Source organism: Saccopteryx leptura, chromosome 13 (assembly GCF_036850995.1).
Source record: "Saccopteryx leptura isolate mSacLep1 chromosome 13, mSacLep1_pri_phased_curated, whole genome shotgun sequence".
Classification (NCBI taxonomy): Eukaryota; Metazoa; Chordata; class Mammalia; order Chiroptera; family Emballonuridae; genus Saccopteryx; species Saccopteryx leptura.
Window position 1 is genome coordinate 43,792,864 of NC_089515.1, and position 25,311 is coordinate 43,818,174.

At 48.0% G+C, this 25,311-nt stretch overlaps 1 protein-coding gene across 2 annotated transcripts in view; it reads left to right on the forward strand.

Annotated features, from left to right (window-relative positions):
- TMEM266 (transmembrane protein 266) overlaps positions 1-25,311 on the forward strand; it is an 81,577-nt gene that overhangs the window by 53,265 nt on the left and 3,001 nt on the right. For both annotated transcript variants that reach the window (XM_066354627.1, XM_066354628.1), the window contains one exon: positions 9,052-9,223. In XM_066354627.1, coding sequence (XP_066210724.1) covers positions 9,052-9,223 — 172 coding nt within the window. The remainder of the gene's footprint in view (positions 1-9,051; positions 9,224-25,311) is intronic.

A 25,311-nucleotide genomic window follows, 5' to 3' on the forward strand; every position in this document is an offset into this window, starting at 1 on the left:
ATTCTGAGTCCACTGAAGTAGTTTTCAAACTGAATGTATATGTGCTGCCTAAGAAATTGGAATTTATCAGAAATCCAAGGAAATGTGTAGAATTTCAGTACCACTTTTCACCTCGCTCTCTCCTGGGATGTTTGCATAAATATTTGCCCTAACTTCACTCCTCTTAGCTTTTTTAAAAATGAACTTTATTTTTTTAGCAGTTTTAGATTTATAGAAAAATCGTGAAGATAGTTCCTATATCACCCATATTTTCCCCATGATGGTATCTTACACAAGTCACACATTTGTTACAATTAATGAACCAGTATTGATATCTTATTCCTGAAGTTCATGCATTATTCAGTTATTTGGTGTTTATCTAATGTCCTTCATCTGTTTCAGGATCCCATCCAGGGATCCTAATTACGTTTAATCACCACATGTCCTTAAGCTCCTCTTGTCTATAAAAGTTCCTCAGATGGTCCTTGTTTTTGATGACTCGTGACAGTTTGCAGGGGGACTGGTCAGTATTTTGTAGGCTGCCCCACTGTTGAGATTTGTCTGCTGTTTCTCTTGAGTAGATTGCAGTTATGGGTTTGGGGAGGAAGACCACAGACATGCTCTTCTTATGTCACATCCAGGTGGACACTGTTGACATGACATCACTGTTGTTCTTGACGTTGATCACCTGGCTGAGGCGTATTCGTTAGATCTCTCCACTATAAAGTCATTCTTTTTTATTCATCTTAGTTTTTTTCAGAAAGCTGAAATTTCATAAATATCTTGTGCCTTTCACCTTCTGGGCCACATAGCTGCTCATTTCTCATCACAGGCCGCTCCCTAGATGCCCCCAAACCACCTAATGTCCCGGGTGAAAGGCCCCTTGCTAGGCATCTCGTCCACCCTGGATCTGGCAGGTGGGGGGCTCTGAGGCCCAGAGAAGGGGAGCGGTGTCCGCACCATTGCCCAGCACTTAGGAGTTCAGGATGGCTGATTTCAGTGCTTCTGCCCGACAACCCTGGCCTCAGGTCTTTACAGGGATTCAGGACTCAGTGCCTCTGTCATTCTGTCGCCTCTTTTGAGCTCTGGGCTCACTTCATCCCTAACAAAATTCTTTCTAGAAAGGGAGCTTCAAGGGTCCAGCAGGAAGGAGGATACTGTTGGTCTGTCCTTTCTTGAGCCTTGGCTGGTCAGCGGGCTTCCAGACCGCTCCCTCCTGTGAGGGAGGCATGTAGCCTCAGGCCCTCGAATTCGGCAGCCCTTCAGCTGGGAGTTCCTTCCTGTTGGCTTTTATTTTGCTCCTTGTCTGGATCATGGCCAGAATATTTTTAGGTATTAAACTCACTGGTACGCAGATGGGTTCCAGAGGCAAGAGGCTAGTTAGTGTCTTTGGGGAACTTTCCATCTCTCTCTGCACTGGCTACTCCAGAAATCAAAGCTGTTTTAGATGCAGTGGTTTAGTCAATGTGATGATACAGTCTTCCAGCTCGTCTTATGAAACCACTTCTGAGATTTTGTGTCCATCGTGCCTAGCTTCTTGCTCTAATTTTGAAACATGCCCTGAAGTCCCCACTGTATGTGTTCTTTGCTCTGGAAGCCTTGCCACAGCATTTTGCCCAAAATAGTACAGCGTGGCCAATGGCTGAAGTTTGTTTCTCTTTCCTGCTTGGTCCTGTGGGAAGGACAGAGGAAGTTCAGTTTTCCTTCCTCGGCACCATCCACCCTGAGACCACTCAAAGTCTGGCTCGTGCAGTCTCTCAGCAAATGTCACAGAGAGGAGATACTAGGTCATGTGTACAGTGGTGACCATTTATTTATAAATGCACTGTCATATTTTTAAAATTTGATTTTAGAGAGAGAGAGGCTGGTAAAGGAGAAAAAGAAGAGAGAGATGAAAAGCATCAACTCATACTTGCGGCTTTAGTAGTTCATTGATTGCTTCTCATATGTGTCTTGATCAGGGAGCTCAAGTCAACCTAGTGACCTTGAGCTAAGCCAGTGACCTCAGGGTTTTGAACTGGGAATCTGTGTCCCAGGTTGTTGCTGTATCCACTGCACCACCACTGGTCAGGCATCATATGTTTTTGCTCATTTTGACTTAGATGGTCAAAGTTGGTAGGCTCCGCATCATTAATCCCTTTATAGACAGAAAGACTGAGGCTGCGAGAGGATGTTGCTCATCCAGGGTCTCGTGGTTTGTCACGGAAGGGCTGGGAGTGGAACTCAGGGCTATAGTGTCTACCTTCCAACTCCAGAAACAGGCCATCTGTACAAGTTACTGTTTGGGTGTTCAACGTGAGCAGCTTCATCAGACAGTCGCTGGTCTCTAGGCTCCTCCCATTTGGTGGCTTCTCCTAATTCCACGTTCTTGGCATTTTCTCCTTTAATCCAGAGGATAGAAAGGGGGTGAAGAACTGTACACGGGTTTTTATTGGCCAGGCCTGAAAGCGACATCCATTCTGCCACCATTTTATGTGCGGGACTTAGTTGCATAGTCACATCTAAGCACCAGATGCTAACAGAAGTGGTCTGTGTGCCCAAGAAAAAAAAGTGTCACTTGCACAGTCACCTGATCCATAAAACAAGGCCAGTGGGCTCACGACAGTCTGCCCTTTCCCCTTCCCATGTAGCAAGAGGCATAGTTATGCTTATTGATCCTCTCTGCCTAAGTACTAGCCTCAGGCCTATTACCTTAAGAAACAAGGTGATAATCTTGACCCCCAAGCTATAGGCATTTCTGGTGGAGGCAGGTGGGTTTGGGGTTGGGAAAGGTGTCCTGCCCTTCTTCCTCCATCCACTGTGGCCTCTCATGTATAGGCGTCATGCCCACTTGTTAGGGAATCTGGGCCCATCAGTTCCATCCATGACCTTGCTGTGGGTGCCCAGCACCCCCAAGAAAATGCTGATGGCAAATCGCTCACCTTGAGGCTGGACCCTCATGGCCCCAAGGGCCAGCAACCCCTTCAGTGGGTCCGAAACAGCAGGAAAGGGGTTCTCCCTGGGCTCTGGGGGTGATACTTGATGCTGGCCTATTCCAGAGAGGTCCCCCTTTTCCTGCAGAGGCTACAAACCCCCAGCTCAGCACAATAGCCTTTGTTACCAGGGTTATTCAAGATCGCCACTGTGGAATGTCAAGTGGAGTTTTTAATATATATAAACATGGGAAGTGATTTGTAAAACAGCTGATAGCTTTAATGACAAACCTATTTAGCTGATAAAATTAGCCATCAAAGGAATAACTTATGTTATCTTTTTGCCATAATTTAAATTTATACCCAACTACCAATCATCTTCACAGTGGATGGAAAGGGGCCAAGGTTGAATTCAACTTCACCCTGCTCCTAAATCATTAGTTTGCAACTGTGTCCCGATTTTTATTGTTACCAACAATGACAAAACTAATGGAAATAAACATTGGATGCCATCCAGATAGCAGATGGGTTTGAAGGCAGGGCAGTCTGTGCAGACAGCACTAATAGGGTGGAAGAAAATTATTGCTGTTGCATTAGATACCATCGAGCTTCTGGCCAAAGTGTGCATTGATCAGGCCAAGGCCGTGTCAGTTGCACTGCACAAAGCAGACCATTAAAGGCAGGGATGCACTGGGGGCGCCGCCCCTCCTGGGCATACATTAAAGCCCAGCCCAGTGGAAGGGGCCGACTCACTCCAGTAATGCATGCTGGGCTTCCCTGTGGATCTGGCAGATCTCATCAGGTTATCTGATTAGGAATACTTAGCTAATGATGTGCATTAAGTGGGGTGGTGACCGCACTTTCTTCCAAAGTCACAGGATGGGCTTTTTCCCTCTGGGCCAGTTTGCCATGGAAAACTCGTTTCATTTTGTCCTCAAAGCCACCATGTACTTCCCCTCCCAGAGGCTCATGCCCTCATGAGCCTTGCGGATCTTGGGGCAGTGGGTGTTTCTCATGTGTTTTTTAGGAGTCTGACTGCAGGGTGTCTAGGTGTAGAGTCTTTGCATTTATCCTGCTTAGGATTCTCTCAGTTTTTTTAATTTGGGGGTTGATGTGTTTTCATTAGATTTGGAAAGTTCTCAGCCATGATTTCTTTACTTATTGCTTCTGCCCCGTCTTGCATCCTCCTCCTGGAGCTCAAGCTGCAGATGGTCAGCCTATGGTCCTGTCTCACGTCTCTCACACCCATTCTGTCCCCTATCTTCCCCCCCCCCTTTTTTTTAAATCTGCATGTAAGTTTTTATATCTTTCTATAGACCTATCCTCAATTGAACATCCCTAGCTTCTATTTCCAGCCTGTTGTAAAACCCATCTAAATGAGGACTCAATTTCAGATATTGGTTACTGAGGTTCTAAAAGTTTTATTTGGTTCCTTCTATAGGTTCTATTTCTCTGTTACATCCATTTTATTCATTGTTCCCTCTATTTCTTTGACATATTAATCACAGTCATTCTGAAATCTTGTTAACATAAATATTTACATAGGGCAGCTCCTATGAACTGCTTTATGTCTTGATAACCGATCACTTTTTCCTGTTTATTTGCATGACTACTACTTCTTGTGTGCCACACATTGTTGATGATGCATTTCAGAGGTTCTGGATTATGTTATCCTTCTCCGAAGGTCAGCTCTCACGGGGTGGAGCAATTCAGCAGGGAGCAGGGGTGGCCCTCAGTTCAGCACCAAAATTTACTGCTACTTGTAGTAGGGTCCCAGAGCCCGTACAGCTCATCACAGACTCAGAATTCAGCTACTCCATTTGCCTTATAGAACACATGACACAACTGAGGCCCAAAGAGGAAAGAGACTGACCCAAGGTCAAAGCAAGGGCGGGGGGTGGTCAGGCTCCTGCCTTTGGCCCTGGCTTTTCCCCTGGGGGCCTTCTGCTCTTTCCAGGCCCTGCTACCATCAAGCACTCCTATGTTCTGTTAGCTGAGTCACCGTCATCTTACCCATGAGGTTCAAGTTCCCTGACATAGGTTCTGTGGGGGGAAGCCAGAGGCCTGGGTTCTGGGTCTGACTTTGCTTCTGCTTAACCATGTTGTTCTAGCCTTTTCCCCAGCCTGTCCCCCAGCACAGAAGGCTCCTTTCTACCTTAGGGCCTCACTCAGTTCACCCATCTGACTGACGAGGCCCTGATGTGCCAGGACCCATTGAGAGCCCTTCAGTCCCCTGGGGAAGCACATGTAGCCATGCTTGATATCCAAGCTCTGAGGGTCTCATCTAGAACATCCCGACAGCCAGTGACATAAGAGAGCCATTTAGCCCTCCTGTATGTCCTCAGGGCAAGGGCCAACAGCATCCAGCCACCCCACACACTCTGGGTGTGAAACCTGTAAAATATATGTCCCCAAAGCAGGTTGCCCTCTCCCTCACCCCCATTCCAATCCATGCCTTGAGGACACTTGAACCTCCTAAGTATTTCTCTTATTTCCATCTCCACTGTTCCACCTTTGTCCAAATTCGGGTCATCTCTGACCTGCAGGCTGCGGTCCTCTCCCAGCTGGTGTTCCCATACCCATCTTGTCCCCTTCCCATCTAATCCCTTCTTCACTCTGCTGTCAGCACCGTCCTTTCAAAATGCCACCACCACCTCCACTGCACCACCCTTCTGTGTAAAATTGTCAGCGATTGCTCGTTACTCTTTAAATAAAAGCGGAAGTCCTTAAAAGTCCTTAAAACATCTTCCCATGGTTTCAGGGCTCAGCCTGGCATGGCCCCTGCTGACCTGTCCAGATCCCCTTACTTGCCAGTGCTCTGTTTCTCAGATACACTTGGCCACAAATGCCACCCAGAGTCAGCCCTTAGGATTCTCACAGGAGCCTTGTTCCCTGAAGTGCCACAGACAGCCTCACTGGGGCCAGCCAGGACTTACTTCCCAACTGGGAGAAGTGTTCTTCCAAGATGTGTCACAGAACTGTAACATAGCTCTCTCCTTGCTCTACCTGATTCCTGAGTGAGTGAGTGAGTGAATAAATGAATGAACGAATGAATGAATTGGAGAACTACCACACACATGGGGTTTATGTTTCTAGCCTAAAACTTATTTCAATATACGTGCATATGTCTGCACATGTGGGCTTGGGGCTGAGCAAGCCCTGGCCTCTGGCTGTCTGGCCTGAATTCCAGTGGGACACTCCTGGGCAGCTCATTATTGATTGTAACTTATCAATAATGCATCTGTTTAGAGTAGCCTGGGAGGCCATTAGCTGGGCCTGCCAGCCCTGATGAGCAGCCTTGAAGAAGTTGGGCTGGGTGTGCCCATAGGAAGTTCAGGTCAGCCTGGGCAGGAGGTGCTCCCAGCCCCAGCAGAGCTCAGAGGGTTGCCTCATGGGCCCTCTGTGACCTCAGCTCTTCCTGCCAGAAGGGTGGCTAGAATTCTTTCCCCTGCACAGGCCACCCTATAATAAGCCAGCCCTAATCTTATACCCTTTGAGGCCAATGGCCCCATTGAGTACTGGGTTATTGAAGTCTGGAGTCTAAGCCTAGTCTGAGACCACAGTCAAAACTCAGTCTGTGACCAGGGTCAGGGCTCAGGTTTTTTCTCAGCTTGGGCTAAGTTTGGGGCTTGGTTTGTGGCTGGAGCAGAGATTACTTTCTGTGGGGATTAGAGTGGCAGTGGGCTGTGGCTCTCGCTGGCCAGTGGTACACATTTCTTCCCAATTCTGCATGACATCGTGTTGGTTTGAAATTGGCCATGGTGGGAGTATTTACACCACAGAGATTAGTATACACTACAAACCAGGCCTTTTTTTAAAGAAAAAAATCTGATCTACTTCCCCACTGAAATGATAGTAAAGAAAAAGATCAAACACATAAGAACTAAGAAACTGTCTCTTTAAATCTTGTCCATGAGGACAGAAAGGATAGAGATTTCACTGTTGGGGGGGAAAATGGAGATTGGATGAGAAAGTGCTGGCTGGTCTAGCAGAATGGAGACTTTGTGTCAGAAGTACTTGCAGAGGAAGACAGTGAGGGAAAGGGGCTAATCTCCCCTCAGAGCCTGGGAGAGTTTGGGAGGAAGGGGGTGAGTGCAAAACTGACCACAGGGAAGGGGGTTGGCTAAAGTTCTGTACACATTATATTGGGACCTCCAGGCTTCTCCCAAATCCTGCACAGCCAGGAGACTATGCTACCCTACAAAAACCACATGCATATCCTCTGAAGAAATTGAACCACAGAGCTCTGTGGGTGGGCACTAGGTTAGGCAGAGACCTAGGGAAAGGGGCAGGGCTGAAAACAAGGAGTAAGTGAAGTCCTCTGTCCTTCTCCTTCCCTGCTCCCAGCACAGCCGCCAGGGGTGTCCCCAGGCAGCAGGCTGATGAACCCTCTGAAAAACCCCGTGGCCCCTGAGACACAGCCTGTGCCCAATGACAGTGGGAAGTTGCCTTGATGCCAGTCTGCTGCCTGGTCACCCTAATGTTAGTAAATGCTTTGTGTGTCTATCAAAAGAAAACTAAAACATTAAAACAAGAATATCAGAAGGTGCTAAGTGCAATACAAGGAATTCTAACAGGCTGATGTAGTGGAGTGACTGGGTGGCTGGCTTCGGTGGGGAGCCAGCCATGTGGTCTGGGCACAAAGGGCACAGGTGAACCCTCTGCTGGCTTGATGTCTGTGAGGCACCATGGGAAGGCCCGTGCTGCAGGGGGCATAATGTGGACGGGGTCAGCAGCTCCAGACTGTATACCAGCTTTGTAAGCCAAGCGTAAGGAGCTTGGGTTTTCTCCCAACTGAGGTGTGTGGACAAGGGGTGGCACGAGAGCCTCCCCTCCTTGTTGGAGAACGCCGGCACGGGCTGTGGAAGCTGCAGAGTGGTCCAGGTGAGAGCTGGCAGCGGGTGGACTGGGGGAGGTGATTACGTGTTTGGCTTTAGCTAAAATGAAACTAAAACACCCAAGGAACAAGGTTAGGGACTGAGGGGTCAGTCCTGTAAGGAGATCCTACCTGCTCCTGGCATTTGGAGGTTTACAGGAGCCTGTGAGACACCCTGCAGTGTGCGCTCTGAATGCGGGTTACCGTGAAGCACTCCATCCTGCTGAGCCCCAGACTTGGCCTCCAGCTTGGGAAGCCCCAGCATGGGAATGGCCATCTCAGCCACCAACCCAGGAGGCATCCAGAAGCCTCTCTGGGAGCTTCCCCAACAAGAACGGGCAGTTTTTTGGTTTTTTTTTTACAAAAGCCTATGGGCCTGACCAGGTGGTGGCGCAGTGGATAGAGCATTGGACTGGGATGCAGAGGACCCAGGTTCGAGACCCTGAGGTCGCCAGATTGAGCACGGGCTCATCTGGTTTGAGCAAAAAGCTCACCAGCTTGGACCCAAGGTCGCTGGCTCGAACAAGGGGTTACTCAGTCTACTGAAGGCCCGCGGTCAAGGCACATATGAGAAAGCAATTATTGAACAACTAAGGTGTTGCAACGCACAATGAAAAACTGATTGATGCTTCTCATCTCTCCGTTCCTGTCTGTCTGTCCCTGTCTATCCCTCTCTCTCTCTGAAAAAAAAAAAAAAAAAGCCCATGGAAGCACCTGAGTGCTCAAAGAGCTCTGTGGGGTAAAACACCCATTCCTCAAATGAGGAAATGAGCCCACATGGTGGGTAAGCACAGAGTGGGACTAGAGCCCCCCAGCCTGTTGGCCCAGAGTGTCCGCAGCCCTCAGCACCTCCTGGACAAACCACGTGGGTGTTGCTGGAGGACGGATGGGCCAGTGGGTGACTAGTGAACTCTTGGTAGAGGATGCCAGCTGGTTAGCACCCTGGGTGGTCCCCACAGGAAGGGGCTTCACATTGACAAGCACCACTTGGCTTCAAACCCAGTATCCCTGACTCCTCCATGTACTTCCCACTAAGCACAGCTGTCCCCTCTCCTGCCACACCAGGGGCCACAGGTGAGAGGGGACACACTTTATTACCTGTAGGAGGCTCTTGTGGTTGTAGTATTTTGGGAGGATTTTAGGAGCACCAGTCTGGCCTTTGGGTGCTTAGCACCCCCATGAGTATCATGCCCCAGGCCACTGGTCTGTTCCCCACCTGCCTTTGCACAAACCCACTCAGGCCCTTCAGTGTGGCCTCCCACCCACAGCCCTCTCCTCTTGCAGTTTGAGATCCGACAGCTGCGAGCGCACCTGGCGCAGCAGGACCTGGACCTGGCAGCAGAGAGAGAGGAGGCCCTGAGGGCCCCGCAAGTGCTCTGCCAGCCACACAGCCGCTACCAGGTGGTGGAGGAGACAGTGACTGAGGGCGTCGTGGAGGAGCTGCAGCCTTCGCCAGGTAAGGTACCCATGGCCTCTCCCAGCCCCATTGTGGGGAGCCCCTCCATCCACGACCCCCAGTTCTGCACCCAGCTTCCTCGAGCTGGAGCTTGTCACCTTGCAATACTGTGCTCCCTCCTTGGCCCATAATTTAGGAGGTAACTTGATCAGGACTACCTCTCTCAGCTAAGGAGAAACTTATTTAGCCAACCTACCTTGACTGACCTTGAAATGATCTCAGTGGCTTATGTCATCCCATACCTGTGGGCTCTGTGCTTTGTGTGAATGGTCCCCCGCACTCACACGAACCCCAAAGGACCTGTGACTTCCGACTTTATGGATGAGGACACTAAGTCCTAGGAAGGTTGTCCTAAAGCTACTTTCTTATTGGGCAGCTCCACCCACAAGGGCCCAGAGCAGCCAGAACCCAAGCCACAGGCAGAAAGGCCCGCTGTGTCACCTAGTATAGGGGATGTTACCTTTCTGGGCCTTGATTTTACTAGCTGTGAAATGGGAACATGCTGACCAGGAGAATGCTCAGGGTTCAAGTGGCCTCCAAAGCTTCAACCCAATCCTGCAGTTGACAGGTGGTATTGTGTTGTCATTGGGGAGGCAGTACCCTCATCTGGTGATGTTGCCATGCTACATTTGGGCCTTGGCAGGGTTTGGGGAGGCTGTGTTCTGATGGGCTTAGGCGGATGGTGTCCTGGGTGCCTGGACACTGGTCCCTCTCCCAGGTACTTTTCCTGCTCAGGTCTGAGTCCTCCCTGCCCTAGCTTGTACCTGAAAATGTTTTCACTTAGTGTTTTGTACCCCTGTGCATAACTTTACATTCATCTGTGTTCAGCTGTAGCTTGGGTTTTTTGTTGCTCTGGCTGGGTGGCTCAGTTGGATCAAGCCTCCTCCCAATATGCCAAGACTGTAGGTTTGATCCCCAGTCAGGGCACATACAAGAGTCAACCAATGAATGCATGAATAAGTGGAACAACAAATTGGTGTTTTTCTCTCTTTCTCTCCCCCCACCTTTCTAATATCAATTAGTAAATAAAAATTTTATATTTACTTTTAATTATAGTGGACATAGAAGATTTTAGTTTCTAGTTACAATATAGTGATTCAGTATTTATTTACTTTGCAAAATGATCACCAAAATATGTCTAGTAACCATCTGTTGCCATATATTGACTATTCTGTATGTGGTACATTACATCCTTATAGCTTATTTAATGCCTGGAAGTTTGTTCTTCTTAATCCTTTCTCCCTTTCCCTTCCAACTCTCCTACCTCCCTCCCCTCTGAAAACCATCAGTTTGATCTCTGTATCTGTGAGTTTATTTGCTTTGTATTTTGGATTCCACCTATAAGAAATCACATAATATTTGTCTTTTTTTTTTTTTTTACAGAGACAGAGAGAGAGAGTCAGAGAGAGGGATAGACAGACAGGAATGGAGAGAGATGAGAAGCATCAATCATCAGGGTTTTTTGTTTTTTTTTAATCAGTTTTTCGTTGCGACACCTTAGTTGTTCATTGATTGCTTTCTCATATGTGCCTTGACCGCAGGCCTTCAGCAGACCAAGTAACCCCTTGCTTGAGCCAGCGACCTTGGGTCCAAGCTGGTGAGCTTTTGTTCAAACCAGATGAGCCTGCACTCAAGCTGGCAACCTCGGGGTCTCGAACCTGGGTCCTCGGCATTCCAGTCTGACGCTCAATCCACTGCGCCACCGCCTGGTCAGGCAATATTTGTCTTTTTATGTTTTACTTATTTCACTTAACATAATACCCTCTAGGTCCATCTGTATTGTTGCAAATGACAAGATTTTATTCTTTTTAAAAATTTTTATTGGTTAATTTTATTGAGAGGAAGGGAGAGAGAGAGAGAGAGAGAGAGAGAGAAGGAGAGAGAGAGAGAGAAACATCGATCTGTTCCTGTATGTGCCCTGAATGGGGACTGAACCCTCAACCTTTGTGTATCGGGACAACATTCTAACCAACCCAGCTGATTGGCCAGGGCTAGATTTTATTCTTTTTTATGTCTCAGTAATATTCCATTGTATATACATATGTACCACATCTTTAGCCATTCATCAGTGGACACCTAGGTTGCTTCCATATCTTGACTATTGTAAATAATGTTGCAATGAACATAGGGGTGCATATAGCTTATCAAATTAATATTTTGGGTTTCTTTGAATATATTCCCAGAAGTGGACTCACTGGGCCTGACCAGATGGTGGCACAGTGGATATAGAACATTGACCTGGGATGCTAAGGGCCCAGGTTTGAAATCCTGAGGTCACAGGATTGAGTGTGGGCTCATAGAGTATCCCTGTGGTTGCTGGCTTGAGCCCAAGGTTGCTGGCTCGAGCACAGGGTCACTAGCTCAAGCCCAGGCTCGCTGGCTTGAGCTAGGGGTCACTGGCTTGCTGGAGCCCCACAGTCAAGGCGCATATGAGAAAGCAATCAATGAACAACTAGAGTGCTGCAGCTACAAGTTGATGCTTCTCATCTCTCTTTCTTCCTATCTGTCCCTGTCTGTCCTTCTATCTCTCGCTAAAAAAAGAAAAAGAAGTGGAATCATTGGGTTATAAGGCACTTTCTTTTTTAATTTTTTGAGGGCTCTCCTTATTATTTTCTGTAGTGGTTGTACCAATCTGCATTCCCACCAACAGCGCACTAAGCCTTCCTTTTCTTCCCATTCTCGCCAACACTTGTTTGCTGATTTATTGATAACAGCCATTTTGGCAGGTCTGAGATAATAGCGCATTGTGGTTTTTATTTGCATTTCTCTGATATTATTGATTTTGAGCTTCTTTTTATATGTCTGTTGGCCATCTGTATGTTCTCTTTGGGGAAGTAGCTATTCAGGTCCTTTGCTCACTTTTTAATTGGATTGTTTGGGTTTTTCTGGTGTTGAGTTGTCTGAAGTTTATTTTGTGTTTGTTTGTTTTTATTTATAAATTTTGGATATTACCACCAAATTAAGGGATTAATGATTTTGGAGGTATCATTGAAAAATGTCTTTTTCCATTCAGTATGTTTTCTTCTCATTTTGTTGATGGTTTCCTTTACTGTACAAAAACTTTTAAGTTTAATGTAGACCTATTTGTTTATACTTTTTTGTTTTCCTTACCTAAAAAGAGATGTCAGAAAAAATACTGCTAAGGAAAATGTCAGAGACTTTACTACCTATGCTTTCTCATAGGAGTTTTATGGTTTTGAGCTTTACAATCTCTAATCTATTTTGAGTTTATTTTTTCATATGGTATAAGAAGGTGGTCTAGTTTTACTTTTTTGCATTTTTTCCAACACCATTTATTGAACAGACTGTCTTTACCCCACTGTATGTTCTTCCCTTCTTTTTCATAGGTTAATTGACCATATAGGTGTGGGTTGTCTTCTGGGCTCTCTGTTCTGTTACACTGACTTATGTTTCTGTTTTTATGCCAGTACCATACTATTTATTTATTTATTTTGTATTTTTCTGAAGCCGGAAATGGGGAGGCAGTCAGATAGACTCCCGCATGCGCCCGACTGGGATCCACCCGGCATGCCCACCAGGGGGCGATGCTCTGCCCATCTGGGGCGTTGCATTGTCGCAACCAGAGCCATTCTAGCGCCTGAGGCAGAGGCCATGAAGCCACCTCAGTGCCCAGGTCAACTTTGCTCCAATGGAGCCTTGGCTGTGGGAAGGGAAGAGAGAGACAGAGAGGAAGGAGAGGGGGAGGGGTGGAGAAGCAGATGGGCGCTTCTCCTGTGTGCCCTGGCCGGGAATCGAACCCGGGACTTCTGCACGCCAGGCCGACACTCTACCACTGAGCCAACCGGCCAGGGCCCCAGTACCTACTATTTTGATTACTGTGGCCTTGTAGTATAGTTTGATATCAGGTAGCAGGATATCTCCAATTTTGTTGTTCTTTCTCAATATTGTTGTGGCTATTTGGGGTCTTTTGTGGTTCCATACAAATTTTTGGATTATTTGTTCTAGTTTTGTGAGAAACGTCCATTGGTATTTTGATAGGAATTTCATTAAAACTATAGATTAAAAGGTCCATACTACCCAGAGCAGTGTTAATTCTTCCTATTTATGAGCATGGCATATGCTTTCATTTATTTGTATATTTGTTGATTTCTTTTTTTCTTTTTTTTTTTTTGTATTTTTCTGAAGCTGGAAACGGGGAGAAACAGACAAACTCCCGCGTGCGCCCAACCGGGATCCACCCGGCACGCCCACCAGGGGCAACGCTCTGCCCACCAGGGGGCGATGCTCTGCCCCTCCGGGGTGTCGCTCTGCCGCAACCAGAGCCACTCTAGTGCCTGGGGCAGAGGCCAAGGAGCCATCCCCAGCGCCCGGGCCATCTTTGCTCCAATGGAGCCTTGGCTGCGGGAGGGGAAGAGAGAGACAGAGAGGAAGGAGGGGGGGGTGGAGAAGCAAATGGGCGCTTCTCCTATGTGCCCTGGTCAGGAATCGAACCTGGGTCCCCCGCATGCCAGGCCGATGCTCTACCGCTGAGCCAACCAGCCAGGGCTGATTTCTATTTTTAAGTCCTTAAAATTTTTTGAGTACAGGTCTTTTACCTTCTTGGTTAGATTTAGTCATAGGTTTTATTTTTTTGCTGCAATTGCATATGGGATTGTTTTCTTAATTTCTCTGATCATTATTGGTGTATAAAAGTGAAACTGATTTCTGAATATTTCTTTTATATCCTTCTACTTTACTGAATTAATTTATTAGTTCTAGTAGTTTGTTTTTTTTTTTGTTTTTTTTTTCATTTTTCTGAAGCTGGAAACAGGGAGAGACAGTCAGACAGACTCCCGCATGCGCCCGACCGGGATCCACCCGGCACGCCCACCATGGGGCGGCGCTCTGCCCACCAGGGGGCGATGCTCTGCCCATCCTGGGCGTCGCCATATTGCGACCAGAGCCACTCTAGCGCCTGGGGCAGAGGCCAAGGAGCCATCCCCAGTGCCCGGGCCATCTTTGCTCCAATGGAGCCTTGGCTGCGGGAGGGGAAGAGAGAGACAGAGAGGAAAGCGCAGCAGAGGGGTGGAGAAGCAAATGGGCGCTTCTCCTGTGTGCCCTGGCCGGGAATCGAACCCGGGTCCTCCGCACGCTAGGCCGACGCTCTACCGCTGAGCCAACTGGCCAGGGCAGTTCTAGTAGTTTTTGATAGAATCTTTAGCCTTCTCTCTATATATTATCATTTCACTTGCAAATAATGACAGTTTTCTGTTTGTTTTTGTATTTTTCTGAAGTGAGAAGTGGGGAGGCAAAGAGACTCCCACATGCACCTGACCAGGATCCACCCGGCATGCCCACCAGGGGGCGATGCTCTGCCCATTTGGGATGTTGCCCTGTTGCAACATCCCAAAGCCATTCTAGCGCCTGAGGCAGAGGCCACAGAGCCATCCTCAGCTCCCGGGCCAACTTTGCTCCCATGGAGCCTTGGCTGTGGAAGGGGAAGAGAGAGAGAGAAAGGAAAGGGGGGGGGGGAAGGGTGGAGAAGCAGATGGGCGCTTCTCCTATGAGTCCTGGCCGGGAATCAAACCCAGGACTTCCACACACTGGGCCAACGTTCTACCATGAGCCAACCAGCCAGGGCTATAATAATAATGTTTTAATTCTTTGTTTTCTGATCATTGTGGCTAGGACTTTTAATCCTATGTTGAATAAAAGGTGTGAAAGTGGAAATCCTTATGTTGGCTTTCAACTTTTCACTGTTGAGTATGAGGTTAGCTGTGGGTTTGTCATATTTGGCCTCTAACACATTAAGGTATGTTCCTTCTAGACCCAATTTGCTGAGTTTTCATCATAAATGGATGTTGGATTTCGTCAAATGTTTTTGTATCTATTGATATGACCAAATGATTTTTAATCTTTATTTTGTTTATGTAGTGCATCACATTGATTGAATCCCATTTGATCATGATACATGATCTTTTAATATATTGCTGATTTTGATTTGCTAATATTTTGTTGAGGATATTTGCTTCTATGTTCATCAGGGATATTAGCCTATAGTTTTTTTTTATAGTGTCTTTGTCTGGTTTTGGTATCAGGTAATACTGGTCTCGTAAAATGTTTGGGAGCCTCCCTCCCACTTCAACTTTTTGATAAAATTCATCTATGAAACCATCTGGTCCAAGACTTATGTTCATTGGGAATTTTTTATCACTGATTCCATTTTTTTATTGGCTATTGGTCTTGTTCAGATTTCCTATTTCTTCCTGATTCAGTCTTAGAAGCCTGTATGTTTCTAGGAATTTATCCATTTCTTCCAGATTGCCCAATTTGTTGATATATCATAGTTCATAGTATTTTATTATAATCCTTTGCATTTCTGTGGTGCCAGTTGCTTTTTTCATTTCTAATTTTATTTTTGGGGGGCCCTCATTTTTCTTGATGAATTTCTCTAAAAGTTTATGTTTTATGTATTTTCAAAGAACTAGCTCTTGTTTTCAGCGACCTTTTTCTTTCTTTCTCTATCTATCTATCTATCTATCATCTATTTTAGTCTCCATTTCATTTATTTCTGCTCTGATCCTTGTTATTTCCTTCCTTCTACTTACTTTGGGCTTTGTTCTTTTTCTAGCTCCTTTAGGTGTAAGTTTAGATTGAGACTTTTATGTTTGTCTCTTGAGGTAGACCTGTATTTATTTCCCTCTTAGAATTGCTTTGGCTGTGTCCCTTACATTTTTGGTTGTGTTTTCATTTTCAATGTCTCAGTTATCTTTTGTTTTTTTCCTTGATCTCGTTGTTCAACCTCATTGTTTGGCCTCCACGTGTTTTTTGTTTTTAAAAATTTTTTAAATTTTTAAATTTTTTATTTTTCTGAAGCCGGAAACGGGGAGAGACAGTCAGACAGACTCCCACATGCGCCCGACCGGGATCCACCTGGCACGCCCACCAGGGGGCGACGCTCTGCCCCTCCGGGGCGTCGCTGTGTTGCGACCAGAGCCACTCTAGCGCCTGGGGCAGAGGCCGAGGAGCCATCCCCAGCGCCCGGGCCATCTTTGCTCCAGTGGAGCCTTGGCTGCAGGAGGGGAAGAGAGAGACAGAGAGGAAGGAGAGGGGGAGGGCGCTTCTCCTGTGTGCCCTGGCCGGAAATCAAACCCAGGACTTCTTCACGCCAGGCCGACGCTCTACCACTGAGCCAACCGGCCTGGGTTTTTTGCTTTTCTTGTAATTGTTTTCTGATATCATGTCACTGTCAGTAGAGAAGATATTTTATATGATTTCAGTCTTCTTAAATTTGCTGAGACTTGTTTTGCAGCCTAACATGAATTCCATCCTGGAAAATGTTCCATGTGTACTTGAAAACAATGTCTATACTGCTTTGGGGAAAAATGTCCTTAGAAATATCAATTGAGTCCATTTGGTGTAATGTGTCATTTAAGGCCACTGTTTCCTTGATTTTCTGTTTGGATGAGCTATCCATTGATGTCAATGGCTTGTTAAAGTTCCCTAATATTACTGGTTTACTGTTGATCACTCCCTTTTTGTTTATAAATATTAGATTTATATATTTAGGTGCTCATATTGAGTTCATAGGAGTTTATGAGTTATATCCTGTTGTTGGATAGATCCCTTGAACCTTATGAAATGCCCTTGTCGGTTATTACAACCCGTGTTTTAAAGTCTGTTATGTCTGATGTTGTATAAGTATCTCTACCCATCCTTTTTGTTGTTATTCCCATTTGCATGAAATATCTTTCTTCATCCTTTTACTTTGTGTATCCTTCTAACTGAAGTAGGTCTCCTTTAGGGGTCTTGTATTTTTTTATCCATTCAGCTGCCCTGTATCTTTTCCCTTCTATATCTTTTGATTGGAGCATTTAGTCCATTAACAGTTAAAGTAATTATGGATAAATATGTTCTTATCACTGTTTGATTGTTGTCTGATTTTTTAGTTCTCTTTTTCTTTATTTTCTTGCTGTCTTATATGTTGATGACTTTCTGTAGTGTTGTGTTTGGATTCCTTTCTCTTTATTTTTTGTATATATCTTGTACATTTTTAGTTTATGGTTATCATGTGCTTCCTATATACCAGGCTACACTTACAGCAATCTACTTTAAGTTGACAGTTGCTTAAGTCTGAACACATTCTAAGATTGCTACCATATTTTACTCACCCCCTCCACGTTTGTTTGTCATTATTGTTTACTTCTTTTGTGCATGTGCGTTGACCTTTTTCACTTCATGGCACTCGTAAACTAATTATTTAAATTCAGCAGCATACCAAAAATTGTATTTTTTGCCAATCTAACAAAAAATAGGTATAATTTTGATTCACACTGGACAACTATTGTGTTGGCATTTTTTTAAAATTTGACAATCTAAGGCAAAAGAGATCAATGCCCCTGACTCAAAATCATGTATTGCATGTTTTAAAAATTCTTGCAGCACACTGGTTGGAAACCTCTGGCACGTGCCTTTATTGTTGTAATTACACATGATGTTCCTACCTTGGTCCTTGAACCTTTGTACTGGCTTTATAGTTGGTTGATCCACTGCTTTTACTATATGTTTGCCTTTGCCAGTGAGTATTTTATTCCTTCCTATAATAAAATCTTTTAAAAAAAATTTTATTTAGCCTTACCAGGTGGTGGCACAGTGGATAGAGTGTCAACCTGGGGTGCTAAGGACCCAGGTTTGAACTCTGAGGTCACTGGCTTGAGTGTGGCATCGTAGGCATGGTCACTGGCTTGAGCCCAGAGGTCGCTGGCTTGAAGCCCAAGGTCACTGACTCAGCTGTAGCCCCCTAGTCAAGGCACTTATAAGAAAGTGATCAACGAACAACCAAAGTGCCACAACTATGAGCCAATGCTTCTCATCTCTCTCCCTTCCTGTCTGACCCTGTCTCTCTCTCACTCCTCCTTCTGGTACCTGTGTGATGTGAACATTGGTATGCTTGATGTTGTCCCAGAGATCCCTTAAACCAGTGGTCCCCAATCTTTTTTGGGCCACGGACTGGTTTAATGTCAGAAAATATTTTCACGGAACAGCCTTTAGGGTGGGACGGATAAAAGTATCACGTGACCAAGACAAGCGTCAAGAGTGAGTCTTAGACGATGTAACAGAGTGAATCTGGTAATTTTTAAAAAATAAAACATCATTCAGACTTAAATATAAATAAAATGGAAATAAGGTAAGTTATTTATTCTTTCTCTGCGGACCGGTACCAGTCCGCGGCACAGGGGTTGGGGACCACTGCCTTAAACTATCCACATTGGGGGGGGGGTATTTTTTCTTTTTGCTGTTGCAGTTGGGTGTTTTCTGCTACCTTGCCTTCTAGATTAATAATTTGTTTCTTTGCTTAATCGAACCTGCTGTTTGTTCCTTCTAGTGTATTCTTCATTTGTCATTCGTTTTCATTCTGATTGGATTTTTAAAAGTTGTTTTATCTTCATTTTTGTTTTCTATCTTTTTGTTGAAGTTTCTACTTAGTTCATCTATTCTCTCTCCCAAGTTCACTGAGTACCCTTATAACCAGTTTTTTTTTAAAACTCTACATCTGAGGCCCTGGTTGGTTGGCTCAGTGGTAGAGCGTCGGCTTGGCATGCGGGAGTCCCGAGTTCGATTCCTGGCCAGGGCACACAGGAGAAGCGCCCGTCTGCTTTTCCACCCCTCCCCCTCTCCTTCCTCTCTGTCTCTCTTCCCCTCCCACAGCCAAGGCTCCATTGGAGCAAAGTTGGCCTGGGCGCTGAGGATGGCTCTATGGCCTCTGCCTCAGGCGCTAGAATGGCTCTGGTTGCAACAGAGCAACGCCCCAGATGGGCAGAGCATTGCCCCCTGGTGGGCATACTGGGTGGATCCCAGTCGGGCGCATGTGGGAGTCTGTCTGACTGCCTCCCCGTTTCCAACTTCAGAAAAATACAAAAAAAAAAAAAAACCAAACCAAAAAAACAAAAACTCTACATCTGATAGATTGCTTGTCTCCATTTTGTTTAGTTCTTTTTGAGTTTTGTTCTGTTATTTCATTTGGGACATGTTTTTCTCATTTTGGCTGCCTTTTTGTGTTTGTTTCTATGTATTTGGTAGATCTCCCAGTTATGGTAGAGAAGCCTTATGTAGTAGGTGTCCTATGGGGTCCCAGAGGCACAATCTCCCTGGTCACCTGAGCTGGGCACCTCAGGTGTGTCCCTTGTGTGGGTTGTATGTGCCCTGTTACAGTTGAGCCCCGACTGCTCTCGGCACGTCAGTGGGAGGGACTGACCCTCGGGCTGATTGGTTGTGAAGACTGGACATGACCACAGTGGAAGAACTGTTGTGTGGAGATTGGCAGTTCAGAGAAGGATTTGCTGTAGTGGAGCCCTGGTGCTAATGTCCTTTGAGTGTTTTTGTTTTTGTGGAGGTGGTTTGGTTTGCTCTGGTGTGGTCTGAAGCTGGCCACTTGATGTGTTGGTTCTGATGTTTCTTTGGAGGTAGAGGCCAAGGTCAGCTGCTGCCTGTGTCTTGCCTGGGGCCACTTGGTATGAACTACAAAGTGACTTACAGATGGTTGCTACTTGTGCTACACTTGGAAGTCCCTGGGAGATGCTAAGCTGCAAACAGGCTGTCTGACTCTAGTGTTGGGCTTGGGGCTGTTTAGCAAGAAGTATGGGGCATGCTTAGGCCAGGTGCTGCGTGTTTGGGGTTTGTGAATCTTTGAGAGATTTTAGGAAAGTCTGTAGCAGGAATCGAGACATGCTGCTTATATGGAAAAGCCACAGAACAGCTTGGCTGAGTCTGCAAGTTGGGTGGGGCAGGGTCTTAGGGAATCACTAAGGCAGGGTGTTAGCCAGGTTGTTGGAGCCTCAAGTATGGTGTCCACCTCTGCAGCCAAGATATCTGTACCGATTTTTGTTGGGTTTTTTTTTGTATTTTTCTGAAGTTGGAAATGGGGAGGCAGTCAGACAGACTCCCGCATGCGCCCAACTGGGATCCACCCGGCACACCCACCAGGGGGCGGTGCTCTGCCCATCTGGGGCATTGCTCTGTTGCAACCAGAGCCATTCTAGTGCCTGAGGCAGAGGCCACAGAGCCATCCTCAGTGCCCAGGCCAACTTTGCTCCTATGGAGCCTTGGCTGCGGGAGGGGAAGAGAGAGCCAGAGAGGAAGAGGGGGAGGGGTGGAGAAGCAGATGGGCGCTTCTCCTGTGTGCCCTGGCCAGGAATCGAACCCGGGACTCCTGCACGCCAGACCGACACTCTACCACTGAGCCAACCGGTCAGGGCCTGTACCGATTTTTAACTTCCACAAGTGGGTGTAGGACCAGCCTGTTCCACATCTCTCCCTTCTGCCATGACCACTTCTACCAGTCTCTGTGTGGCTTCTTCTGTAAATAGGAGTTCTGTTCACCTTTAGGTGGTTCTCAATGATGGCTGTTCTGTAGTTTAGTTGCATTTTGATGTGGTCATGCAGAAAGCAAGTCCAGCATTTACCTACTCAACCATCTTGACCAGAAGCCCCCGTGTACCCACGTTTAAACACCTGTACTCAGGTGAGCAGTTCTGGTACAGCCGCACATTTTGTAGCACATCTGCCTCTCCCTAGATCCTTAGCTCTTGAAATAATAGCATGGCTGTTATTGTTCCTCAGCCAATGGCCTCTAGACCCTTGACACCTGATGCCACATTTGAGACCAGGGAGTCAATGTCTGGGTTTGGAGAGTCTGCACTGTAGCCAAGGCTTTAAAATAACCCTGTACATTCAAGGGGTGCTGTGCAGCTGAGTCCTTGCTTGCTCCTCTCTCTGCAGTCCCCTTAGTGGAGACTTCCAGGAAGGAGGCAGGATAAGGAAGGACAGACTTGCTTACTCAGTCTAGATTTTTAAAAAAGATTTTTCATTGATTTTAGAGGAAAGAGGAGCTGGGTTGAACGGGAACCATCAACTCATAGTAGTTGCTTCTCATATGTGTCTTGACCGGACAATCCCCGGGTTTTGAACCGGTGACCTCAGCATTCTAGGTCGATGCTTGATCCACTGCGCCACCACAGGTCAGGCTCAGTCTGGATTTGATTGGCTAGTGTGTCATGGGATCTGTGCTGACACTCCTGGAGATTAGGGGGTATCTGAACAGGCACTCAGGCCTCCCATAGATATACCAAACATGTACCCCTGGAAGCAGTTGCAAATGCCCCTCCTGGCTAGCGCTGGAAGCCTGTCCCTGCTCTCCTTATTCTCCTCTGACACCCACTGCCTCTGCAGTCCCCGGAGGTGCACCTGCCCCAGGGTACCAAGCCCTGTATGCCACTTCACAGCCAACCTCCAGAGCCGTCAGTAGCAAAGCCAGTGCCTTTCAGCGACAAGGCAGAGGCATGGAGGGCTGGTAAGGGGCATGCATGATTCACATCCTCAATGGGCCAGGGAGACAGGGAGTCCCCCGGCTGATCTCTCTTTGATCAAGAGCTGTGTCAAGGGGGAGATTTACATGACATTAGGAATTATGGCTGGACAAGCTAGGGGCACTCTGGGCCACTCTGGAGATGGAGAAAGGGCAGCGGGCATTGCTAATGATGACTTTCGGACCAGCAAGGGCTCCGAGGCCCACCATGTCACAACAGTGTACACACACACACACACACACACGAGATCCTGGGATCAATCTGCAGACATACATGGGTAAGTCACAAGAGCATGGGGAGAATAGCCCAGGTATGTGGGAGTGCCATTCCCAGCCCAGGCAGGAAGAAGCAGGGCCTGCAGTTACAACAGTTGCCAGTGGGTCAGTGACACTAATGCCAATCAGCTTTTGTTTAGACTTCTCTGGCACAAATCATTTTTATAACCTGGGCTGCAAAGTTACAGGCACTAGGGCCTGCCAAGTTCATGGTGTAGTCAATAAAACTTTCCTCCCAAATTTATTGGTCTTTAAGCTTGCCCATAGCTCATGAGTTACAGCCCCTGGTGGGACTGCCTTGGTATTAACCATATATCACAGCAAACCTCAGCATCTCACCACAGAGCCTGCACCAGGCCAGCAGGTCGGGGCCTTCCCCGTGCCAAGCAGAGTTATATGTACTTGGAAGAGAAGACTGTGTGGCAGTGAAAGCAAGTCTGGCTAGAGGGGGATCTAGGAGGTGAGCTGGGGGTGGTGAGAGGGAGGCAAGCTAAAGTAGGGAGCTAGAGTGAGAGCTATAGGGGTGATCTAGAGAGGTCAGATCAAGTGGGGTGCTAGGAGGCATACTCTAGGTGGAAGTAGAGCTTTGGGGAGTGAGCTGAAGGGGCAAACTAGTAGGGTAGGTAGAGTGGGGAGGTACAGGGGCAAGCTGGAAGGGGGAGCTTGGGGTGACAAGTGGGTAAGCTAGAGGCTGAGCTAGTGTGGCATGCTAGTTAGGCAAGCTGGAGTGGTGAGCTTGGAGGAGGTGAGTTAGAGGGGTCCGCTCGAGGGTCCAATGGGAGTGGAGAACTTTGAGGTCAACTAGAGTGGGCAACTCCACAGTGAGATAGAGAGGGGAGTGAGAGGGGCGAGTTTTCGGGGCAAGCCAGGTGGGTAAGCTAGAATGAGGATCTAGGGGGGTGATATAAAGTGGGGAGATGTATTGAGGAGTTAGAGTGGTGTTAAGGGGGGCAAGCTGGGGTGGGACCCAGTGGGCAAGGTGCTGGGGCAGGCCAATGTGGAGTGTGGAGCCAGCAGGGAGAGCTGTGGGCCCAGCCAAGGGAGAGGTGAGGACCCAGTTAGAGTGGGGGGTTATCGAGGTAACATCGAGGGGATAGCTAGAGGGGGGATCTAGAAGTGGGAGCAATGGGGGCAAGCTCTCGTGGGGAGTTAGAGGGACCAGCGAGTCAAACTAGAATTGGGAACTAGGCAGGTGCACTAGATTGGGGATTAGAGGGGAGTGGGCTTTGAGAGCTAAAGTGGTGATTTCGAATGGGAGCTAGATTAGGAATTTAGGATCTGGCTAGAGTAGTGAGCCTAAGGAGCACACCAAGCTGGCGAGGCAGGGGTGAAAACCAGCTGGGCAAGGTCGAATGGGAAGCTAGCAGTGAGAAGCTGGGGAGCAAGCCAGAGGGTGAACTAAAGTGGGCAGTCCGGTGCAACTAGGTGGGCAGCTCGAGTGTGGAGCTAGGGAATGACCTAGAGGGGTGATCTAGAGTGGGGGGTTAGCAGGGAACACTTTGGGGGGGTGATCTAGAGTGTGGAGATGGGGGGTTAGCTAGAGAGGGGAGCTAGGGAACAAGCTAGGATAGGGAGCAATATGGGGAGCTACCGTGGTGAGCCAAGGTGGTGAGGTGGAGTGGGGGGCAGAAGGGAGAGCAATGGGGGCAAACTGGGGGGTGAGTGGGGAGTTGGAGTGCAGAACGAGGGTTGATTGAGGAGTGTGCTAGCCTGGAGAGAGGGAGGTCAGCTAGGGGCCGAGCTCCAGGCACGACCTGGTGGAGCAAGCTCGAGGGGGAGAGACATTGGGGAGTTAGAGGGCAGGCTGGGTAGCAAACTAGATTGGGGATCAGGGGGAGTTTAGCGTGTCAGAGAAGGGCCAGCAAGAATGGGTAGCTAAGGGGCAAGCTATAGGGAGCTGGAGTGAAGAGCTAGGGCTGTGAAATCCAGGTGGAGCTGGAGTGGGGAGCTAGTGGGGTGTTATAGGTGTGAGCTGAGGGCATAGCTGGACTGGGGAGTTAGAGCGGTGAGCTAGAGTGAGGTTATGGAGGTGCAACTTGTGGAGAGCCAAGGGCACTAGCTAAAATGGCGGCGAGATAGAGGGGGAGCCTTAAGGGTGAACTTGGGTGAGTGCTAGGAGAAGCTAGAGTGGTGAGCTAGGACACAAGCTAAAGTGGGGAGGGGTATGGAGAGCTGGGGGGGGCATCTAGAGGGCGAGCTAGTATGCAACTGAGCAAGCTCGGGCTGTGACAGTCTGGGGGTCTAAAGGGGCATAGTGCGGCTAGGGGCAGTATAGAAGAAACAGCTAGTCTACAACCAGGAGTCAGAACCAGAGGGGAGAGCAGGCAGCACACCAGAACGGGGTCTGGGGCAGTGAGCTGGAGTGGGGAGACAGGGAGGCGGGCTGGGAAGGGAGCCAGAGTCGGGATTGGGGAGCTCCAGGGGAGAAGAGTGGTAAGCTAGAGCGGGACTCTAGTGGGGAGTTAGTGCGGTGAGTGTGTTGAGTGTGAGTTAGCCTGATGTGCGAGTGGGGAGTTGCAGAACAAGCAGCAGGGTGAGTGAGAGGGGCTGAGGTGGAGTAGGGAGTTAGGGGAACGACATAGGGGGCACTCTAGAGAAGGATGCTCCAGGGGGGAGCTACCGCAGGGAGGCCAGCTCAGGTAGTGAGGCAGGAGCAAGCCAGGGGGGTGAGCTCTAGAGGTAAAGGGCTAGAATAGGGAGGTGGGGGTGTGCCTGGCTGACCATCCCGGGCAGCAAGCTTGTGGCGTGTGGTAAGAGCTGGGAGTCTGAGGGGCAGGCTGGAGTGTAGAGCTAGGGGCGTGCTAGAGGGCCAGCAACAGCGGGGCGTTGGTACTAGACTGCGTACCTAGCCAGGGAAGCGAGCTGGATGAGCTAGAATGGGGAAAGGGGGGACGACTTAGATTGGGGAGCTAATGTGGGGAGGTAGGGGCCAAGCAAGAAAGGGTAGCTAGAGAGGTGAGCTGCAAAGGCAAGCTAGTTGGGGGAGTTAGGGGGTTGAGCTAGTGGGGAGCTAGGTTGGTGAGCTAGTGTGGGGATATAGGGGGCAAGGTTGGGGTGAGCCATGGGGACCAGCTACAGGGGAAGGAAGTTAGAGCTAGAGTGGAGAGGGGCAGGCTGGGGAGGGGTGTGAGCCAGAGTTGGGAGCTAGACTGGTGAGACCTATGGGAGCAGGGAGAGTGGCAAACTAGAGTGGGGATGATAGGCTGTGTAGATAGGGGTGAAGATAGGGGGTGGAGGCAGAGGGGTGAACTAGAGTGGAGCTAGGGGGCAACCTAGGGGGTTGTTAATGCAAGCCAGAGGACTGTTCTAGAGTGGGGAGTTGGGGCTTTATGTGGAGTGAGCCTAGGGGAGCTACAGGGAAAGTAGAGTGGGGAGCAATATAGTGAGCTAGGTGGGCGAGACAGAGCCATACGCTCAAGGGGGATCAGGGGTACAAGCTCTGGGCCAATCAGGGCGGGGAGGTTAAGGGTCGAGCTAAAGTGGGGATCTAATGAGTCAAGCTGGGGGG